General features: G+C 38.1%; 2 protein-coding genes across 8 annotated transcripts in view; one reads left to right on the plus strand and one right to left on the minus strand.

The window, feature by feature from the left end:
- LRP1B (LDL receptor related protein 1B) overlaps nucleotides 1–23,920 on the minus strand; it is a 742,760-nt gene that overhangs the window by 91,310 nt on the left and 627,530 nt on the right. For all 3 annotated transcript variants that reach the window (XM_083492761.1, XM_083492762.1, XM_083492763.1), the window contains 6 exons: nucleotides 23,719–23,843; nucleotides 16,970–17,341; nucleotides 7,285–7,474; nucleotides 5,508–5,712; nucleotides 4,504–4,696; nucleotides 2,478–2,603 (listed from right to left, as the gene is read on the minus strand). In XM_083492761.1, the coding sequence (XP_083348887.1) occupies nucleotides 2,478–2,603; nucleotides 4,504–4,696; nucleotides 5,508–5,712; nucleotides 7,285–7,474; nucleotides 16,970–17,341; nucleotides 23,719–23,843 (1,211 nt within the window). The remainder of the gene's footprint in view (nucleotides 1–2,477; nucleotides 2,604–4,503; nucleotides 4,697–5,507; nucleotides 5,713–7,284; nucleotides 7,475–16,969; nucleotides 17,342–23,718; nucleotides 23,844–23,920) is intronic.
- Nucleotides 7,844–9,896, plus strand: LOC310703055 (tigger transposable element-derived protein 1-like). Of its 5 annotated transcripts, none has more exons than XM_083495017.1 (3): nucleotides 7,844–8,088; nucleotides 8,724–8,795; nucleotides 8,972–9,896. In XM_083495017.1, exon 3 carries the CDS (start codon nucleotides 8,998–9,000, stop codon nucleotides 9,751–9,753), a length of 756 nt encoding a protein of 251 aa, XP_083351143.1. In that variant the 5' UTR covers nucleotides 7,844–8,088; nucleotides 8,724–8,795; nucleotides 8,972–8,997; the 3' UTR covers nucleotides 9,754–9,896. The 5 variants fall into 5 exon arrangements, with proteins under 5 accessions (XP_083351143.1, XP_083351145.1, XP_083351141.1 ...); XM_083495019.1 differs by having other exon boundaries at nucleotides 8,981–9,896; XM_083495015.1 differs by having other exon boundaries at nucleotides 8,724–9,896.

Genomic DNA, 23,920 nt, shown 5'->3' on the forward strand with positions numbered 1-23,920 from the left:
TTTGGAATAATAGAATCATAGAATTGAAGAGTTGGGAGGGGCCGACTCTTCAACTAAATAGTTGGACTAGCAGGAGCCACAGCAAGGAGTCTCCTCTCTCTTTCCCCTATGTGCCCACCAATCAGTTCTGGGAGGATCGGAAGAAGGGGAAGGAGAGGGGAGATGGGCCTGCCTGGCCAACTTAAATGCTTGAATTGATGGAATAATCAGCTTAGCTATATGTTGAATTCCACCCTCTTATGCCAACCATAAAAACCACATTTGTGCCAACCACAGATTACTACTATCTGCTACTGATTCCATACTGTCAATTAACAAGACCTGAACTGAAAGCAATGAATTTGGACCAGAACAGAACACTAAATTGGTGGTATACCAAAACAATAAAAATGTGCTCTTGCCTTCATTTCTCCACACATGAAAAATTTTAAGTATACTTGGAAAAGATATAATACAGTGGTACCTCGGGTTACATACGCTTCAGGATACAGACTCTGCAAACCCAGAAATAGTACCTCGGGTTAAGAACTTTGCTTCAGGATGAGAACTGAAATCGCGCAGAGGTGGCGCGGCAGCAGCAGGAGGCCCCATTAGCTAAAGTGGTGCTTCAGGTTAAGAACAGTTTCAGGTTAAGAACGGACCTCCGGAATGAATTAAGTACGTAACCAGAGGTACCACTGTACAGTGGTACCTCGAGTTACAACCGCCTCGGGTTACAAACGCTTCAGGTTTCAAACTCAGCTAACCTGGAAGAGTTACCTCGAGTTGAGAACTTTGCCCCAGGATGAGAACAGAAATCGTGTGCCGGCGGCACAGCAGCAGCAAGAGGCCCCATTAGCATAAGCACACCTCTAGTTAAGAACAGTTTCAGGTTAAGAACAGACCTCCGGAACGAATTTAGTTAGTAACTAGAGGTACCACTGTATTACAATGTAGCGTATCCGTTACCTAACAACCAGTGGTAAGATCTGTACTAAAGTTGTCTGAGTTAAACAGCTTAAAGCCTTTGGGAAATAAAAATACTTGAACATGTTGCCAAATTAATTCCAGTTTAGAACTTACTGCAAATCAGCTGTGTGAGGTGCTCTCAGTGATATGCTGATGGTTTGTTAGTAGTGGTTCCAAGTCTATACTGAAATAAGCTGTTAATAAGAAATACTAATGTTTTAATTACATTAACTTGGAACCATTGCAAATCAGGTGCCTGTCCATACAAGATCAATTGATCTCTACAGGATATGAGTTTCACAGCTATTCTACGACTGTGGTACACTGCAGCTGTGCTACAGCTTTAATTAACATGCTTTTTATCACTGTAAATCATCTGTAGGAGCCACTTGATCTCAATTATAATGCCAAACAGGAGCACCAATGCAACAAGGACTGCATATCTATAGTACAGTCACTTTAATTTATTGAAGAAAATCTGCTTTAGATCAACTCTACATGCACAATTCCAAAGTTTGAAACATTTTAATTCCAGCAGTCACCTATGCTCTTTAAATAGCCTCTTGATGTGAAGTATTCAAATAAATCATATACATTATTAAATACAACTAATTAACAAAATATGGAAATATAAAAATTGATGTAAATTTAATTGATGTTTACAGTTGCAAGCAGCACTTAAAGACTCTTGGAAAATGCCAAAAGTTTCATTGGAGAAAGATGCAAAAAGTCCTAAAATTTAGAGAATGGTAAAGGCAGAACGCTTACATTTCTCAGCTAACTTTCTGGATGTTTCAAAATACTGCTTCACATTTCTAGCCGGTGGTTTTAGATCACTCTCTTTATGAGAGTAATGGGTATGTGGAGAGTTTGCAGGCTGTGAGGAGTAGTTCCACTATTTGCCACCAGTCATGACTCTTGGACATTTGTGCAGTTGATATGCACAAATAACAATTAGTATTGTTATTGTTGTTATTGATTTGATTTAGAACCAACATTTTACCCTAAAGTTTTACACTGAGTCTTACATTTGGCAGACAGATAGGTTAAGACAGAAGATAAAGGGTGCAGTGAAAAAGTTTGGGTACTCCTCCCACGGTTATGTGTAATTATAAGGCATACATAATTCTTGGAACGCACAAGGGCAAATTCAAGCACTTACATATATATAAAATAAATGCTTCAAAAGCTTTCATCAATATATTTTCCAGACAATTTAGCAGATACAAGCAAAATACTGCTGGATCTAGATATGCTGTAAGATTTTAATCTAACTAAATTTTACTGTGAAATTACCCTGTCAGAACCTGCTTCACCTGATTGCAGTTTGAAATTCCATATCTATGGCTTTCATGCCTTCTTTTGTTCCTGGTGCCATTCCAGTGGCGGGGCTAAGCAGTCATGGTTGGCTCCGTTTGTCCTCCATCCCTCGCCCCGCCCCTGGGGTGCACAACACACACACACGCCCCAGGCAGCGTGGAGACAAGCTCCACTGCCGATTGCTGCTATTATCAATTAATATTACTTACGCACACATCTGTTGTCATCTGTAAGTATTCGTTCACCCCTACATGAACAATTAACACGGCCATCGGGGGTCAGAAGACATAAGTCATGACAGCCCCCATTCATCTGGGCACAAGGGGATAATTCACCTAAAAAAGAGAGAAAGAGAGACACTATAATATAAAACCATAAAAAGAAGTAATCTAATATTGACATTGGAACTACTTGCTTTATTGTTCAAAAACGCTCGATGATAATAGTAACAATAGTAATAATTTTATTATCTATGCCCTGCCCATCTGGCTGAGTTTCCCCAGCCACTCAATCTTGACTGATTTATGTCTAACAAAATTATGGGACGCCTAAGGAAACACAAATTAATTTTAAGCTTTGCTCTTAGTACATAGAGGAAAAAATGGAAAATAGGAAGCTGCAAGGTGCTTCATCTGTGACTGCATTTTGATACCTTCAAAACTGTATATATAAATGAAAATATTGCAGTTTTAAAAAAAGGATTTTCCTTGCATAGCTGAACCTTGTGCCCTTCTCTTTTCCCTGGGGGTTTCCTCAATGTTCCAGAGAAAATTTGGGGGTAGCATTGTGTGCCAAGTCCCATTATGCTAGCAGGAATCCTTGTGCTGGCTTCTGCTAGTGCACATTTCTGCAATTATTTTTCCCTAATACAATGCATTTATATGCACACTTAACACTAATAATAGGCATTTTATATGCATTTTGAGATGAAGAACTGTATTGCAAAAATTTGAGAAGCGTGGATCTCAAAAAAAGCTGTGCTTCAGATCATGTACTGTTTTGGGAAGTGCAAATTATGTAGATTTGCATTAAAATGAGAATGAAGCAGAATTTGTCCCACATTGCTAGGTGGTGGTGAGGGTAGCACTGATGGGAGTGCTGCTGCCAATCCAACACAAACCTCAATTTAGGAGTTGCCCTGCCCCAGGCCAGTCCAGGTAAACAGCAGTGATGTGGGGAGGGGGGGACTCTACACACACAGTTAATGGAGCAGTCTAATGAGCAGGCCAATAGTAACTATATTAGAAGAATTAGGTATGTTGAATTGGGTGACATTAGTTCCTTCATGAAGTATGTGTCTAACCCCATTATTATAACACTGTGATGGTGTGTGATATGGATGGGCAAACTTGTCAATTTCTGTTTATCCCAGTTTCTCATTTTTCCACTCTTAAGTTCAGTTTTCCACATTTCCACATCATGTTGTGAATTAATTTAAAGATAGGTCTTCATGACAATTCATGAGCATTTCAGTGTGACTTTCTCCAAAGCTTTGCATGCAATTTTACATTTTGCATGTGATTTCTCCTAAAATTGTGCATTTATATATGCAATTTTCACTAATGTGAGCATTGTTCGGCACACTTTAGTATACAACTCTTTATACTTTGCTGTACAACTGCATTGCAAAATTCAGAGAAGTTCAGATTTTGACAGATAGCGGTGCTTCAGTTAGCACACTGTTTTGAAAAATACAAATTGTAAATGCATATAAATGCAAATTGAATTAAACTTCTCCCCATCCCTGGTGCATGATGCCATAAATGCCTAGTACTACACTGCCTTAGGGAGTAATTTAGGCTATGGGACATTCACCCCAAAGAAGTTTGAAATGGATCTGTATCAGACACTGAGTTCCAAAGACCTTCCTGCAAATTCCAATCCATATAAAGATGCATTGTGCATTAGTCTATGAATTAACCATGCTGGGCAAGTCTGATTATGGTTATAACTTTCCAGGTGTTTGCACAAGGCTTGAAGAGAATTCTTCATCTTTCTTTATCCAAAGGAACACTGCAAACCCATCATCTTCTGAAGATTAGCACTTGTCAACAAATGCTTTAGTTAAGCTTGCAGCCCCCTTTGGTATGTGACTTTCCTGTCATATAAAAGGTTACTATATAACTAAATAAGAAATTACAGTATGATAAACTACAAAAATAACCTTTTTACTTTTTTTAAAAAAAATAACTATCTACCAATAAATAAATATTAATGGTGTGTTTGGTAACTTACAGCTGTTAGTGTCATTAGCAACAGCTATGATGCCCATTGGTTGATGTGGTATGTCAGATCTAAGAATTTTTGTATCTCCACCTGTATATTTATTGGATCGCAGAATAGCTCTTCTCACCCAGTCGGTCCAGAAGATCCAGTCATCATAAACGGCCAGACTGAGAAAGGTGCCAGGTCCAGATTTGACAATCACCTGGTTAGAAAAGGAAATAGGCATCAATTGAATGTATATTTATACTCCTGCTGTTTGTCTATTTCATTTCTTCCACAGGATGTTATTTTTGTTTCAATCAGTATCGGAGATTGGCAAGACAGATGGCAAAATCAACAAATGGCAAAAAGTTATTTCCAAAGATATCTGGCAAGGTAAAAACCATAACATATAAAGTATTGATAGATGTGAAAGAGAGAGAAGGTTTCTCTCTGCTGGATACAAGATTATATTACGAAGCAGATTGTATGTGCTGGTTGAAGGAATGGTTGTTATTGAAGAAATCACATCTTTTAGATTTGGAAGGTCATGATAATATTTTAATAACATGAAAGGATTAATGTAAAAACCTGCAGTTTCAATATATATATGGGATATACACAGGAATAGATATATAAAAGAATATGTTGAGATAATATGGAGTATGCAGGAAGATAAGAAATTTAGAGAAAGAGGAGGAAGGGAGTCAGAGTTTGAAATGTTAAAATTATGACTGAATAATTGTTGTTATATATATCAATTATTTAATAAAAGTAATTGGGATGCTATGTATCAGTTCTTGGCATGCTGGCATCATTTGTGTCATTGGAATACACAATAGTTCAGAATATAGTTGCATTTCTATAGCAATGTAGTTGCATTTGAATAATTAAAAGTCACACATTATTTTCCTCACATCAATAAGGATAAAGGGCACTGAATGGAGAAGGCAATATTATTGTAAATTATTTTTCTTCAGTTATACAGAAAGTATCAGCATATTTCTAGAAATCAGTATTATGATTTTACTCACATTTCTGAGTGATCCATCATATTCACACCTTTCTATTTTCCCCAAGCTGCCATCGGAAAAGTACAATTTCTCTGCACTGTGATCAATCGCAAGTCCATTTGGTGTCAGGAGGTCAGTGCTAATAACAACTTGTGCATTTTTGCCATACAATGTAGCTCTCATGATGCTTGGATGCTGCTCATTCCAATTAGTCCAAAACATTAAACTATATGAAAAAAGGTTGAAAGACAGAAACAATTTCCTCATCTTAAAATGGACATTTCAGCCACATAAATGGACATATAATGCAGCAGTGGTTCTGCTTTTAAAGCTGATGGAATTATTGAAAACAGGTCCTTGTAATCACCATAAAATCACATCTACATCAGCAGCACTTCTTTAGATTAAGGGAATGGTGAAACAACTACTGAAATAGGACAAAAGGTTCCAGGGTTGAGGGCAAATAGTCTAGATGTTTTGGGAGTGGGAGCTTTCCTTGACATCTTTTAAAATATGTAGTCTTAGTGTTAAAAGGTCTCCCCACCCCCCACACGGTCCATCTCTCTGCTCAGTCGCTGTAGGACATGTTTTCCTTAGGAGTTGACATGATGGCAACAACATTGTGTCAAGATGTAAGTGCTGTTGCTGTCAACTCCTGTGAGGGGGGGAAAAAACTTCGGCTGGCACTGAGAGAAAAAGAAAATGTGCTTAACTCTTGGGCTACCTTTTAAAACATCAAGCTAAGTGACACTCCACCCAAATATTTTGGCTAACCCCACCACCAAAAGCTGAAAGGCAATCTAGACACACACGCGCACACACAAATCCCCACATTAGGATGGTTAAGTGCCACACTAGAAAGTGCCACTTCTGTTCAGGGATTCTAACAATCCAATCTCAGGGTTGAGATGCCATGGATATTCATCCAAGATTGACTTGAAAACAAATGTCTGGAGAAGAGGACTTTAAAAGAGAGATTTCAAGAAGCCTGGAAACTGTCACATCTCCAACTTGGAAGAAGAGTAGTGCAATAGAAAGCATTATGGCATTCCTTTCCCCTATAGCTACCAGTCCCTCAAGAACCCTTCTGTTTATTTTCCTACAATTAGGAGGTGGCAGTAGCAGCGAAGACATATTATTTTTTCTTCTTTCCACTCATTTGTCTTGAAGTGCTCCCTGGTGCATAACTCTGGCCTCAGCACGTTAGGCAGATAGGTGGGTCTTGAGACTACAGGCCACAAGGCCTGTATGGAGATTCCAACACCCAAACTCAACTGCTCTTCCAGTTCTGATGCAGTCTCCAATGTGTTGGGATACAAGAAGAGGAATTGGGGAGAAACACTTCCTACTACCACCACCGTACTGTTTTACATGTCAGTAAAGGAAATAGGGGATACTTTAGGAGCCAACAGGAAGGTGGGGTGTCATTTGACAAGTCCTTCAGACGTGGGGAATAAAAGACTTGAAACCTGCATAGGCAACATATACAAACAAATGATTGCCCTTACCCCACACAACTTGAATATTTTTACAAGCATCAAAAAGTAAGCAAAAAGATAAAGAACACTATCTAATACCAAAAGGAATTTGTAGAAATCGAGACATTTTGGGCAAAATCCATTAAAAACATTAAGGTGCACTTACTCTTTGGTAGTCCCATAGTCTATGATTGATGGGAATTATCTCATATTAGAAACATATACACACAACACTGTTTGTTTCCTAATGCAACCAAGAGGAACCTAACTTGACAATGTAAAGTTTGTCATACAGTAATGAATATGACTATGGCACTTACTTTTGGCATTCATCAAGAGCTAATACATGTGGATGATCATCTTCAGACATAGTTATGACGGCTTCTCTGTTGAAAGCACCTCTCCGTTTCTGATCAACTGTGTGTCTTGTGATAGAAGACGTAGTAGAGCTGGTCCAGTACAAAGTATCCCATGTTCTATGATATGCAAGACCCTCCACAGAACCGACATCTGATAGAGAACACATATTTTATATTTAAATCAAGTGAGCACGTTCCAAAATAGAATTGTGTAAAACTGTCAGTGTCACTCATGCAAAAAAAATGTAATTACCACACAAAAATAAGCTACCTGTGCAATGCTAATGGACACATGAATGTTTTAATAATTATTCTGGAAAATAATGGTTGAATAAGACTTGAATATGATTAAACATGATTGAATATGCTTGTTAAATAATAGTTTGAATTAACAGCAGTGGATAAATACAACAATTGGAATGTGAGTTGGGGGGTGAGTTATCTTGAATCAAGAATACAGTGGTACCTCGCAAGACGAATGCCTCGCAAGACAAAAAACTCGCTAGACGAAAGGTTTTCCGTTTTCGAGTTGCCTCGCAAGACGAATTTCCCTATGGGCTTGCTTCGCAAGACGAAAACGTCTCGTGACTTTGTTTCCTTTTTCTTAAAACCGTTAAAACAAAGGGTGCTTAGCTTGAACAGCTGCAGTTGCGACTTGACTTCGAGGAGCAACTGTTAGCACGTGGTTTTGTAGCCTTTTCTCAGACTTTGCTCACTTTTGAAGCTTTTCCAAAACTTTTCCAGAACTTCTCTTGCATCCATTTGGTAAGTTAAACTTTTAAAACATTTTTTGGGGGTTTTGGATTTTGGGTTGGGGTGTTTGGGATTCAAGGACTTGGTGTTGTGGGGGGGGGGTTGCGATAATCTGGGAGCTTGTGGGGCTTTTTTGGAATTTTTATGATTTTCTGTGACCATTGGGCCAGGTTGTGTTTTTTTCAAATTTTTTTTTCCTGAGTTTGAATTTCTGAGTGCTGGCTGGCTGGGGGAACAGTTGGAGAGGTTTCTGCAGGAATCTGGGAGCTTGTGGGGCTTTTTTGGGAATTTTTATGATTTTCTGTGACCATTGGGCCAGGTGGTTTTTTTTCAAAAAATTTTTCCTGAGTTTGAATTTCTGAGTGCTGGCTGGCTGGGGGAACAGTTGGAGAGGTTTCTGCAGGAATCTGGGACCATTGAGCCATGTTGTTATTTTTTGTTATTTTGTTATTTTTTGAATTTTTTTTTTTTTGTCTGGGTGGGGGAACAGTTGGGGAGGGGTTTGCAGCAGTTGGGGAGGGGCTGGGGGAGCAGTTGGGAAGGGGTTTGCAATTTCTGTGTGGTGGGTGGGTGGGTGTCTGTGGGAACAGTTGAGGTTTTTGAAGACATTGGTGATTTTTGAAGCTTTTCCAAAACTTATTTTGCAGCCATTTGAGGTTTCTGAAGACTTCGGTGATTGATTGTTGAAGCTTTTCCAGAACTTCTCTTGCATCCATTTGGTAAGTTAAACTTTTAAAACTTTTTTGGGGGGTTTTGGATTTTGGATTTTGGGTTGGGGGTTTTGGGATTCAAGGACTTGGTTCTGGGTTTTAATTTCTGTGTGGTGGGTGGCTGGGTGCTTTTGAATTTTTTGGATTTGAAGCACATCACTGATTTTTTTTTTTCTTTTTCTGAGTTTACGAAGGTAAGAGCTGTGCTGCCATGGGACCCAAGAAGACTGCTGCTGCGGTGGCCGGCGAGAGGAAGAAGGAGAAGGTGACACTGGAAATGAAGAAGGAGATCATCCGGAAGCACGATGGCGGAATGTGTGTGACGGACATCACCAGGGAGTACGGGAGGAATCCATTAACCATCGGGACCATCCTGAAGATGAGGGAGAAGATCCTGGCGACTGATGCAGCCAAGGGAGTCACCAGGATCGTGAAGAACCGCCCAGCTGTTCTGGAGGAGGTCGAGAAGTTGCTGCTCATCTGGATAGAAGACAAGCAGCGTGCAGGGGACACAGTGTCTGAGGCCGTCATTTGTGAGAAGGCCAAGGCCTTGCACGCTGACCTCATCCGGGAACAGCCAGGAACCTCAGGCGAGCCAGAAGTCTTCAAGGCAAGCAGAGGTTGGTTTGAACGGTTCAAGACAAGATCTGGCATCCACAGCATGGTCAGGCATGGAGAGGCTGCCAGTTCTGATGTTCCTGCGGCTGAAGACTTTGCAGCGGAGTTCCTGGAGGTTGTGAAGACGGAGGGCTACGTTCCACAGCAGGTCTTCAACTGCGACGAGACCGGGCTGTTTTGGAAGAGGATGCCCAAAAGGACTTTCATCACACAGGAGGAGGCCAAGTTGCCTGGCCACAAGCCCATGAAGGACCGTCTGCGGATGAAGCAGCAGACTATGGACAGGTTCTTGAGCAAGAAGCAAAGAGTGGAAGAGGAGCCTTCTTCAAGTGGTCCCCCAGAGTCTTAGAAAATGTACTGTACACTTTGTTGATTTTTAAATGTTTTTCTGTCATGTTTATAAAGTTAATTTATTTTCCCTTCAATTTTTGAACTGCTCTTTACAGTATGTGTGACTTTAAAGAGCAGTTAATAAACTGTTGTTGTACCAAATTTGGCTTTGTTTGGACTTTTTTTGACCATAGGAACGCATTAATTGATTTTCAATGCATTCCTATGGGATTTCGTGATTCGCAAGACGAAAAATTCGCTAGACGACAAAACTTGCGGAACGAATTAATTTCGTCTTGCGGGGCACCACTGTAAAGGGTGATAGCCAGCTAAGGCATATGCAGAGTTTTCAAAGGTTCTACTTGGGGTACGACTAATGTTGAATATCACCCACCTACTGGATACTGCAAAGCTTCCATACATACACAGAATGCTTCCAACATATATTGCCTGGCAGCTGGAGAAATGTTCCCAACATACACAGCAATCAGAGTGGTTTGTACATGTAGCAGGGGGACATAAATGCAGTTTATAAATAGTGGTTTGTAAATGTAGTAGGGGTTGGTTTGTGCGGGTTTGCAGAACTGTCAGGGAAAGTAAGCAAATAAAATGACCCCTTCAGAAGTCATAGGAGAATGGGGACTGCTGCAAGTCCTTTGATTTCAACTGGAATGTAGCCTATTGGAAATAGCCATTAAAGATGGATATGAAACCATTAGCAACTGTCATACACTAATTATTTGCCAACAAACTCATGATAAATATTTTTCATTGTCATCCGAAGTGTCAAATAATATTTTGATAACATGAAAATCAATGCCATACACTGATTTTCTCAATCTGTAATAATGCATAGGATTTATATATCTATCAATATAATATTTTCAGCCCTGACACACTAAATTAGGGTGGGGAAGCTTTTTAGGCTAGTGGGCCAGATCTCTATCTCTCCACCCCACACTTTAGTGCCTAAATTAAAGCACTGATGGCATTCAATACAGAGAACACCAATTATATTTATTTCATCTCATTCATGAAGCAATGCGTTTATGAGTTTATGAGTTTCAAATGAAGTGAACACTAATACAATATGATATTAATATACAACACTCACATTATTCACCTGCTCCTGACAATCTGAATTAAATCAGTAATATGGTATATAACTGATTAACTGTCTACACAACGGAAAGCAACAGCTTATGATTTACAGAGGCAATGGTACAGTGATCACATCATTACATTGCCAAATGCCATCTATCACTTTTACTGAACTTAACGAAGATGGATTACATCCCACCAATGAGATGCAGCCCATGAATACTATCCTGCTGCTCTTCATCTGACTTGCCTGGAAAACGGAATAGCAAATAAATATCAAAATAACTGATGAAATCACATGAAACATCCTTTCTTGTGCGTAGACAATACAAACAACTAAAAAACACCAGCCATTGCAATTGACACTATTACAACTGGTTAGTTCAAACTAGAAAAACACACACAGAGACATTGTAAATATTATTTCCCCCATGTTTTAAGTTCATTCAACGTATTACGTTTCTTCTTCTTAAGATTCTATTCTTAAAATATCCTACAACAATGGAAGGCACAGCTATTCCTCCTCCAACCTCAGCCCTCTAAGACATGGTGAATAAGGTACATGAAACCTATTATGCCCCATCCAGGATGTTTTGCCATTTGAGGCGAAACAGAAATACTTCCCACCTCCACCTCAGCTTTCCCATCATCACCAACTCCTCCTTCGCAGCCTCTCCTTTCACTAAAGGAGGCAAGGGAGTAGGAGGAGGCCAGAAAGGAGCAGACGATAGCAGGCTAGCAGCCCTGGCCCCATGAATTTGGAAAAAACAATATTGGGGGTTGCTGAACTAAAAGCAGCTGAAGAGCTTGATGCACATTCCTCATTTCCACACAAAAAAAGTTCCTACATAAATCTTCCCATCGGGTAATGAAAAAAGCACAGTGGCGGTGGTGGAAAAGACTAGTGGATGATTACAAAAGCACAGATTTCAGCAACAAATACAATCTGTTCTCTCACCACTGTACATGCTAAAACTGGGAACTAATAATGGCATTCATATACATAATTAGGTGTTTGGCCTAAAGTATATCCATAAAGAATATTGTGAGCTGAGTTGTGGTCAGTGCATTTTTGGAGGTATTTTAACCATATTATGCATTTACCGGTACTGCTTGTTTTCTTGTTTACTGTGCTCACTCATTGTGTTCTTGCAATTTACCTTTTCAGGAAAAGTCTGTCAGTTGCTTTCCTAGCCCAGATGCTGGGAATGAGGTTGGTTTCTGACAATCTGTTCATACAGAATATTTGTAACAGACAACAGGTGGTCACCATTTGGTGACTGATATTAAAGCAGTGTTTTGAAGCAATAAACCATATGAGGATATGATTCAACAGTTCACACAAATTATAAATGGCACAATGAGAGCACTAATTAATTCTTTACTCTTTCAGTGGGTTCCTAAGATAGTCATAAAGCAACAAACCACCAATTGCCTACCACCACCCCCAACATGTAATAATAAGCTATAATAAAAATGAATAAATTGGCAGGATGAAGAATTTGTCTCCTGACTGACAGATTGTTTGATTGTCTGATTAGATCCTTTTTGCAAACATTAAAAGAAAGATGCTACTTAGCATGATAAAATACGTATGCATATGCAATTTGTAAAATTAGAAAATGTGGCACTTACTGAACTCATCAACCAACTCATCGGGATAGAGATTTAACACTATAATGACACATGCTTTTTGCGGGACTCTTTATACACCATAAAGAAAGTTAAATATTAGGCAATTTCTATGGAGCTTATTAGTAAAAAACACAAAACATTTAATACTTTTTTCCTGGATTGTCACAGACTTCATATTTTATTCAACTCATGGTGAAAAAATGATAATATAGATCTTAAGATTTTATTATAGAAAAGTTATTGTACAGAAGCCTAAAAATATTAAGGGAACCTAAAATATATATCATGATTAATATTCAATAAGATAAATGCTAACCTAGATGCTTTTGTCTGGCAGTTAAATAAGAACCACTTAACTAAAAGGAACAGTAACACACATATGAACAACCTCAGTGGAGAGATATGCAATATATTACAAAGCCAGTCACTTTGTGTTAGGGATAAATTGACTTTTATTCTATAACTCCTATTGCTTAAAGGTACAAATAGTCTAGGCAGCCTTTCAATTCAGAACACTAATATTATGAAAAATGTGACAAACTGACAAAAGCAAATCAATAACATTTTCCATATATATATATATATACACTCGGCGCTGAATTAATACTAGCTTTTCTCACTCAGCCCTTTAAAATCCTTTCCTATGTCAGATTTTTTTAAAAAGATATGTATTGGCTTCATAACTACGTCATGATATAGGAGTTGAAAGGAACTGGAGTCCAGTGAATAAGCTGATGAAGCTGTTGAGAGCAGCCATTTGAAGTTTTGGAGCAAAGTGTCACCAACGCATTGATGACACACAGCTCTATTTCTCTGTAGCATCTGAATCAGAAGAGGCTGTCAAAACTCCGGTGTGAATGCAGGGTAAATAGGAGGGGGCCCCCTATAAACTATGCTTGAATCATGGGAAGATTTGGATGGGTGGTCCCCGTGTCCGGGCAATAGGCAAGTTACCTCTTCTTTCTTAAGGAGTAGGAGTAGATAGGGACGCGGGTGGCGCTGCGGTCTAAACAACAGAGCCTAGGGCTTGCCGATCAGAAGGTCGGTGGTTCAAATCCCCATGACGGGGTGAGCTCCCGTTGCTCAGACCCTGCTCCTGCCAACCTAGCAGTTTGAAAGCACGTCAAAGTGCAAGTAGATAAATAGGTACCACTCCAGCGGGAAGGTAAATGGCATTTCCGTGCGCTGCTCTGGTCCACCAGAAGCGGTTTAGTCATGCTGGCCACAGGACCTGGAAAAACTGTCTGCGGACAAAACGCCGGCAACCCCAGAGTCATCCGTGACTGGACTTAACGGTCAGGGGTCCCTTTACCTTTACCTTAATGTAGCTTGGGGGTGGCTCCTGCACACATCTCTGTCACTAGAGGTACAACTGTCCTTTGTGTCTAGGAATGCCTTTTTATCACCTTCATCATCAGCTACAGTCATTACTGAACAGCCTGACTACTGTAGTACATATTTTGGTAAACTCGAGGCTGGTTTATTGCAACACGCTCTGTGTTCGGCTTCCCTTAGGCCTCTTCCAGAAAAACCAACTGGCCCAGAATGCAGTGGCATTATTGTTGCTGTTTTTTATAAATAAAATGCACTGGCTTCCCATCCACTACCAGGTCAGGCTCAAGGTTTTTTTACACCGTTCTGAACAACTTAGGTCCTAGTTACCTTACGGACAACCTGGACCTTATTTATCCAAACTGGATGATTGAGTTCATCTGTAGGACTGTTGTTAGTCAACTCCCAAGTTAGTAAGGCTGAATAGTAAGTAATAAAATGGGGAAGGAGAACTGAGGGAATCTATTTCTCCATCTCTTTCCTTCATTGGAAACCTTCATTGCAAGTGGAGCTCCATTAACCCCAAGTCTGGCTCCAACTCACCATAATTTTAAACCAAATACAAGTGAAAATGCAACTTGCATCCCTAGTTGTTACCATCAGCAAAACAATTCTAAAACAGCAGCTTTTAAAGTTTTGTCAGGACAGTCAAAAGAATACTGTAAACTGCTCTGGGATCCTCAGATGAAAGGTGGTATATAAATTTATTTGTTGTTGTTAATTTTTTCAGTGATAAAGCAATAATATTTTTTTATTATTTAGCACCATCATAGTGCATGGCACCTTACAGAGTTACATGGGTATAAAAGATAAGTCCTTGCCTCCAGTCTAAGATGTAAATGATCTCTACCTATAACCACCACCACCCAATTTAAAAATGATAATTATATATTAATAGAAGCCTATCTCCCACTACTCCTATCCTGGTTTGTGACTTTTGCAAGCTCTCTCCTCATCCCCACCCCCATGCTACTCTGTGCATAATCCAGGTTGGAAAGGATGCAGTGCATTCTTACGGACATTCAGACTGAAGAACTTTACTAATATTATTCAAACATAAAAGGAGAAGATGCTGTCAGTCTTAACTTTCTCTTATACAGTTACTTATGCACCACTACAGGTAAATAATCTAACAAAATAACAACAACCAATACCAGGTTTATTATTGACCAACCACTAATTTAGTCTTTAAAAACCATAATAGTTTCACATCTAAAATCCCCAATGTTGGAGAGCAATCTTTTTCTCACTAGTAATGTTCATGTGCAAGAGATCACAAGTTGACAACGCAGCTGATCTTACATTTTAAACATACACAAGCACACACCCCTTTATTATATTAATCCTATGCTTACAATATGGTATTTAATTTGAAAAAGTGAATGCAGCATACATGACAGGTGACCGAACATATGGTGAGTTAAACTCTTCTTATATTTATTTATGGTGGTTAAAACTTGTCAGTGACTGATATCCTTGTGAGTTTTAAATCTGTTTTCAGTGAACTGGAAACATGTTAGATAATGGGTTGTTTATACACTGTAAATCTACTTTCAGTGAGCTGGAAATGTGTTAGATAATGGGTTGTTTATGAGTTGCAAATCTGTTCAGTGAGCTGAAAGTTTGTCAGATAATGGGCTGTTTATGAATTCTAAATCAATATTCAGTGAGTTGGAACTATGTTTGATAATGGTTTGTGTATGAGTAGTAAATCTGTTTCCAGTGAACTGGAAACATACTAGATAATGGGTTGTTTCTAAGTAGTAAATCTGTATCCAGTGAGGTGAAAACATGTGAGAGAATAGGGTGCTAGTGAGTTGTAAATCTGATTTAGTGAACTGGAAACCAGTTTAATGGAAGACTCCTTACAAGTCATAAATTTGGTTTCTGTGCAAAGAAAATGTTAAATTACGTGTAGGATTTGGGTAACCATTTGCTTTTAGGGATGTGTAAAATCCATCAATAAATAGTGTCTTTTTAAGTAGTAAAAGTTTCTGTGAAGTGGAAATGTATCTTCAATATCACCAATTTTATACTTGAGTATTTCAATGAAATACTGTAGATATTTGCTTGAATATACAGCAGCCAGATACAAATTTTGTTTTCTCTTAACTGGAGTAGGAGAGCCCAATTATCATAGTCAAAGCAATGAACAGGCATGGAAGGCTCTTCATTCCCTCTCTAAGATTAAAACCCTGAATTACATCAATGACACTTCCCCCTCCCCCCAATGCTACAAGCCCCTAAAAGGCAGAACTCTGAGTCACATCTAAATCTCTCAGACACTATGCCTACACCACTATATCTCCTCTGAGGCTAATAGAAATATATGATAAAATGTTTTGCTTAACTGTTTTGCTTGATATCACTTCTACAATCTGTTCATGAAACAAATGTAGAAATTAGATTGGCCAGCTCAAGTAATATTGCCCTCTGTAATCTTGTGCATGAAGTCTGTCTCAGATTAGAATCTGAGACAGAGAAGAATTTTGGGATTTACCATGGTCAGTTTTTCTTTGGGGCAAACATCACTTAGTTGAAACTGGAAGCCAGTGCTCAATGTTATTGAAATAGCAATTGTGAATGAAGGCAAATCATTTTTTTAAAAAAAGTTCAGCTGCAACCAGTACATCAGTATCAGATGATATCCTAAAACCTGAGAGAATACATTTAGATTAAGAAATACTTAGATGCCCAATTTATTATTACAGCTTCCAATCAATTAAAAGTCAGTAATTAATCACTTGCCTTTTAACCATTTAACCATTTAAGCTACTATTGTGTATTCCAAAACTCAATATATTGTGTTTGGAGAGTCTAAACAAAGTATAAGATCATTACAATTTAATAAACAAAAGCTACCACTCACTGCTAACAAGAAAAGTCTAGCTGGAATGTTTTCTTTTTCATTCCCTATTATGGGAACAGGCAGCTATGAACATAGCAGTAAAAAAGTGCACCCTTAAATTTGCCATCCCACAAATTAAACCAATTAAGGCTGCGATCTAAAAATATGTACAAAAGATAAAGTCCCAGTGAGTAAGCACTGCACTGTGAAGCTTCATTTGTTGCAGTTATAATTTAGGGCATGAGATGGTTGCCCTTTGGGGGGTAAAATAACTAAAAGACAAGTGGATTTAAAAACAACCATGCATAAGTATACTTACTTTCAACTACAACTTTTCTGCCAGACCAATCATCTTTAATAAGTTGTATGTTTCCAAAGTGTGCATCACTGAAGAAGATTCGGTTAGTACCTTTTCCTTTTTGGCTGTAGTCAAAAGTCAGTGCTATCACATTTTTGAAATATTCAGGATTTTCGTAAGGTTGTATTGGTGAATTTAAATTTGTTTCATCCGAAAGATGTATACTTTTAAATATTGTTCTTCCTGAATAAAGCAAATAGCCATCATGTCTCAGGCATGTAACTCCGTCCTCGGCTAGGTAGCCATGAGCACAAGCACATGTTCTCTGCATATTTCCTCGAAAAAGGCAAAGTTGCTGACATCCACCATTGTTCTTTGCACAAATGTTGGTTCCTGCAGGGAAAACAATAAAAATTCTGATTTTTATAACTTACCATATCGTAATGATTTTGATCATGTTAATATCACACACCAGAAATGTTATTCATCCATGCATTTACAGTAATATAACTATTATTTAATTAAATTAAATGGTTCTTATACCACCAATGGACAGAGAGGACCCCCCCCCCCGGTTTCCCCTTCCATTTGCAGCTCACTTTGTCCTCCAAAATAAGCTATGGAGGGTTGGGGGATCCTCTAGAACAGTGGGAAAGGCAGAATCAAGAAAATGACATCTCTACCTTTCTGCTGGAACTATTATTAACCACAGTCATTAATCAATGATTGAAAGAATTGTTGAGATTTCTCTACAATTGCTAAGGATTACTGTTATAGATATATATCGGCTATGAATGTTCAAATGTCTCATAAACGGTAATATTTTATTATTTTAGAGGGATTAGAAGAGTTATATGAAATATTAAGAAATGTTTATTTAAACAAATGTACTTGGAAACAAGTCCCTTTAATTTCAATATAATTTAAAAACAAATAAGTATGTATAGGCCTGGTTTGGTTTTGGTTGTTTTTATATATATAAAAAAGAAAAAAATCAAAAGTATCTGTAAACAGTATAAATCAATATATAAAATTCTATATCTAGAAATACTTAAGTATATATAAATATAATCAAAAGCACAGACTTTTGTTTTAAATGGTCTGGTTGGTTATAAATGTTCATTGTAATATTTGTTAAATCAGGCAAAAGTGAATAACTTAAGGACCAAATGTCAAAGTAACAATTTTTAAGTACCTCATGTTGGGAGTCTAACCTGTTACTAACACAGTTGTCAAAACATATTTCAACTATTAATTTTAACTTGTACTTTTGATGTTAGCACAGTTTCTAATTATGGCTTGGATCCTGAATTTGCTTCTGCTGCTGGAAGAATCTCACGAACGGTGTTTTTCTAATGGTATGCTCCCACTGGTGAATGAGGGGATGATTTTGGTTGATTTCCCTATCCCTATGCAGCCCCATCCATGAAAATTGGGTCCAGATGATCGGAGGACCCCCTAGAACAACAGCAGGGAGAAGGAATTGGTAAAAGATTGCCTCATTCCCTCTGCGATTCCTTGTTGGATCTAAAATCTTCCATGAACAGAAGGAGTCCTTCTGTCTGCAGAAGGCATACTTAACCCTATATGTTTAAATATTTGCTTTTCTGCATTCTTCCATAGACAAAAAGGAAAAAAAATAGTAATGAAAACAAAATGATTTGATTACAAATTCAATCCTGATTCAAATGATTTAAGGAACTAATGTTCACTATTAACATTTTATGTGTCTCTGTGTGTATTTGACTGTTCACTGTTTTAAAGAAGTCTATCAATTATTGCTCATTCCAATAGAGACATTTGTTTACATGTAAACACATTCCAGTAATTTTGGTGCACTGCTAATGGGAGATAAGCCAAAGGCACAATTCAAGAGGTGCTCCCCACTGCTGATGTAACCTTTCCCACCAACACAAAGCAGCTGAGCACCAGTAATGCTAGACTAATTTTTAATTTCAGTATCTCACACCCCATAATCTGTTGCCATGTGGCCATAAAAATTGCCTGGCTTTTCCTTGCCTCTGTAACACAGCAGACTGATATGCAGAAATTAGTAGGTGAAGCTTTTCATGACACAAAAAGTACACATTACTAAATTGCTGCAAATCAAATAGCTGTTAAGGCCAACTACAGAACAGTTCAAAAGTTGACAGCTCTTGCCATGATATTTACCCTGATAATATCTTGTTCCTTGTTGGGAGCTTTTGCAACTGTTCTAGAATAAACATCTCCCAGTGAAACATGGGTTAGTTCCAGTGCCATGACCAGTGCTATTTTCCTAGGAAAAGAACACCTCCTTTGTTCTATTATAATGGCACCTGCCTGAGAGGGGCTGGAACAAAAGCTCTGCCCATGACTTTTGGCCTTGCGGTAAGATATGCCTGGGGTTTGCTTAAGTATCAGATGCCTGTGCAGTATGGGGGAGCAAGGGAGGTAAAAAAGGGTCATAACAAAATAAAGTGTATTTGTAGATTACACTACATGTCCCCAATATATCTAAGCACATGAGACATCTTTCCTTGCCAAGCAAGCAGATAATTGAACACAATCCATTGAGCCTCTATGTGCAAGTCTATGGATGTGTACAGTATATGCACAGAAAGGCCTTTTCCTTTGGGCAGAATCCAGCCATGTTAAGCACTTTGAACCCCATTGGTTTAAATGGAAGTTTTTAATACAGCTTTAAAGCGTTTGTGAGTTGGCCTAAATCATTCCTTCCTTTTCCGAATAGCAGCTCCAATAAGTTGCTCTTTCAGAAAACCCAGTGTACAGTGAATCATGTAATGGTGGTTTGCAAATTAAAATGCTATCTCAAAAAATGATCTTTCTGTGGTCTCCTCTCCATCTCTGCAGTTAGCACAACAAATGCCACAAACAAGCCATGAGCTTCTAGTTACCTAGCATAACATATTCAACTTACGCTGATGTCACTTACAAAGTTTATACTATTTATTATAGTATAGTAACCTAGAAATACTTAATTGTTTCTTTTAGATGGAAAGACTTATGCAACCATGCAAATAATATCAAATTATTTTGGAGACATAATTTTACAATCATTAATATTTTAGTAGGCTACAAAGGTTAATATTTGCTGTGGAAGGGTGTATATGCCACTTAATCAGTAAACTTAAACATATTTAAAAGTGTTACATATTTTGGATCATCTTTGCTTGTTGTAATGCCTTTCTGTTGTTGGTCTCCATCTGTCTCAAGAGACCACCGAGTGTGCCTGTGGAAACTAAGTCAAAGTACTGTGTTAACAGCACCAACTGACCTCATAGGGGCACAAATACTGGCATTCCTGTTATATTTTTAGTTTCTTTACAACAACTTTACACACCCTGAGTGACCTTAATGGGACTCTGTGCAAATGAAAACCTGACTTTTGGCTTCAACTACTTTTCACTTCACTGATTTTAAATGCCCTTTAAACCATGCATTCAATTAAGACCCACTATCTAAAAATGAAGTTAATGCTATCAGTATTTAGGATCTTGCTGACAATGAAGATGCGGGCATCTCTGCTAGAAGGTCACATTAGAGGGTCAGTACTTGTTAAAGGATAAAACAGGTGTTTTGTGAACACCGAAACTATGCCTGTACCTTCCTCCATCTTGAACGGTCATCATGATACCGATGCATTACAGCTTTAGGCCTGTGTTAATTACTTCTATCTTAATAAAACTTATTTTTTTAAAAAATAGTTGAAATGAGATAGAAAACATTTCAAAATATTTTCACCTGTTTCCCCCCTTTGTCTTCCTGGCTCACTGTCAACCCCTCCCCCCCCCCCGGCAAATTAACCATTTGTCGCCTAGTAAAATTTGAAAAGTGTATTAATATCATTCAGATCTGATTTTTTTTCAAACTGTCAGTCATCAAATTCTAGCATGTTACTTCATTATTCTCCCTTACCCCCATTATTATTTCATCTAGTGCAATCAAGTTGTAGACACAGGTACCATTCACCAGAATAAAACTGTTCAAAAGAAGCATAAAGCCTGTTTGAAGGAAGCAGGCATTAAATCTTACTAATTCAGCTGGGAGATATAATTTTTAAGGCACAACACACAAACACGCAAATATTTTTATTTCTGAAGGTAACATAAACAGAAGTGGGCAACAATCATCTATCAAAGCAATTAAAAATAAATATAATAAACCTTCTAGAGTGTTAGCCATGTTAGTTTGTTGCAGAAAACAACAGCAAAGCATTGTGTGGCATATTTAAAGACTAACAGATTTATTGCACTATTTTAGGATGTGAGCTGAGGATCGTGAAAGCTCATACCGTGATAAATACGTTAGTCTTTAAGGAGATACAAAGTTCTTAGTTATTTTTTTAAAAAAACTATCTACACTGGAAATTCAGGAACTTATTTAATAAACTGTAATATTGATGTCTTAGAAGATCCTTTTATTTATGTGTATAATATTCCACACAGTTTTCATTGTTATATAAAAAAGTGACATCTCAAGTGGAGGCAGCATATTGAGTCATTGCATCTATACTTACCACGAGTAAACAAAGACAAGCAAGACCTTTTGTATTTCTGAAATTTTAAGTGTATTGTGTGTGTATATATGCACAATTATAGTTCTCTGTTACCAGACCTAATAGGGAAATCAACACAAAATCCTCACATTTGTGTTCATCTATATTCTTGTAACATTAGAATAAAATGTAATCACAATGGGTTTTATCCAACTGATGCTCTTACATGAGTGCAGGAACTTTTGATCCAGCAGGAAGCATCCATTAATGGAGAACAAGAGCAAATGTTTTTTTTTTTTAATTAATTCTCCCTCTACCCTGCAGCCTCCAGCATTTTCTTCAGATGTCCTGGGCAATCTCCCATCAACCCAGAACTGGTTTATTTTATAGGATTCATAAAGTACTACAGCATTCATAATCTAAAAACCAATATTAACAATATTAAAAGCCAAAAAACAAACTAAGCACTGCTGAATTCAGACACACACTTTCCAGCCATATGACACATAATATTTCACTCTATGACAGTAGCAAGCATTACCTCTTTATTAGCAACAATGTGGTCTGTACCAATTTGGCCAAGAGTCAAGCCTAATGAGCACAGCAGCTCATCCCCAGTAGGTCTTGCCCCATGGCTCAGTGGCCGAGACTGTAAGTTCCTACCTCCCCACAGCTGTACAACTTCCCTCCTTTCCAGGGCTTTTCCAAGCAATCAGATACTGTGCCTGTGTGAAATCAACCTCTCCCCCCCCCCATTTCATGCCTCTTCTGGCTCTGGGAGGCCAGCGGGGACGGGAGCTTGTCACAGCAGGCGGGGGAGACACCTGTGATTCTTCACCAACCTGACTCATCCCTGCCTCTTGGCATCCCTCCTCCCCTGCTTAGGCTTCTGCCTCTGATTCTGAACTTCTCTCTTCCATAGATTCCCCCAGCTCACTAAAGTCCTTTTACCTCATTAGATTCTGACATCTCCTCTTCCCAGTCTTCTCCCTCTGACCACTCATTGTTGTCCCACCACCACTCCCCGGGGTTTCAGACCTCTTCCCTTGGTGGTTCTCCAGCTGGCTCTTCCCACCATTCCTCTGCATCCAACTAATCCATGACACTATTCAGTTCATTAAAGACACATAGACATAATGCCCACGGCAGCAACTTAGTCCTGAAAGTTCCTCAGGCTGGAGGTGGGACAGCACAGGTGAAACCAACCACCCCATAATAACAGATTAAGTCTCTTCTTCTGGAAACACCTCCGTTATGAAGGCTGCTAAGATTGGAGGCTAGAGCAAAGCAGGTGGAAATGTTTGTTGTTCACTGGAGGTTCCTTGTCTAGAATTTCAAGTGCTTCCAATACTAGCGTGAGACTAGTTTCAACCTGAGTGCATTCACCAAGTTTATGATGGACTTGGAGGATCATTTTCAGTTCAGTTCTAGTTCTAAGCTGAATTTATCACTCAGTATGGGAAATGGGGTGCTCCTTGCATCCTGATATCAGTTTATGTAAGTCATGCCTTCTTGATCACGACAGTCAGGACTGGCCTAAGACATTTTGTTGCCCGAGGTGAATGATTTATTTATTTATAAAAACATTTATATGCCACTCTTTCATAAAAATTGAAAACAAAAGCAGAAAACAATTTTTTTTTGTTGCTACGTAAGTTCTAAAGAACTTATCTATAGAATATGGTTATAAAATGTCCATTTTCTACTTTCTATCATACAAGAAACTTCCTTTTGGGTGGGTGCATATTAAGTATTGAAAATATGTAACCTTTAGAAATTTCCTATATATTCTATATTTATTTATTTATTTACTTACTTACCTACTTACTATATTTTACCAAGTAGGCCCAAAGTAAGGTGGGACTCAATGTCATAGAAATGTGGCTCACTTTAATTCTAAACTTTGTTTCAAACATACTGTGGTAAAATCTAGTACATTTTAATTTCACATTGTTTTTTTCAATGATATTGGCCTGAATATTGCATGATCTTTACAATTACTATCTTCCTATTTTTCATTTCCTGAACTATATTTATAATTATTAGGTAGGGGGTTATCTTATTTGATCATCATTTAGAATATTGTTTTATTTAATATTTCAATAAAATACTTAAGTCTTGTATATATGACTGCTATTTAGCAATTTCTGAAAACATTCCATTCCAAAAATACAGTGGTTATTTTGTTTTTCATGCAAAAAACAACAACAACAAAACGATGATAGAGGAAGAAGGGTACAATCAAACATTAAAGTGTTGAACAAAAGTTTACCTTTCTCACGTCCTCTATTGAAGACTTTCACTTCCTTCAAGTTTATTCCAAGACCTGTCCTCATGGATACTGCCTCTGTGGCATCATTTTTGTGGCCTCGTCTGATGGACCCATTTGCATGAGCTCTGCCAAAAAAAATAATAAAAAAAGGAAATATCTGATCCACAAATCTCAACTAATTAAAATAAATTAAGTCATTAAA

Source organism: Podarcis liolepis, assembly GCF_965112155.1.
Source record: "Podarcis liolepis genome assembly, chromosome: 1".
NCBI lineage: Eukaryota > Metazoa > Chordata > Lepidosauria > Squamata > Lacertidae > Podarcis > Podarcis liolepis.

Bases quoted from the DNA above. Each gene is read 5' to 3' on its own strand.
- LOC310703055 (XM_083495015.1), top strand. From the start codon at position 8,998: ATGGGACCCAAGAAGACTGCTGCTGCGGTGGCCGGCGAGAGGAAGAAG.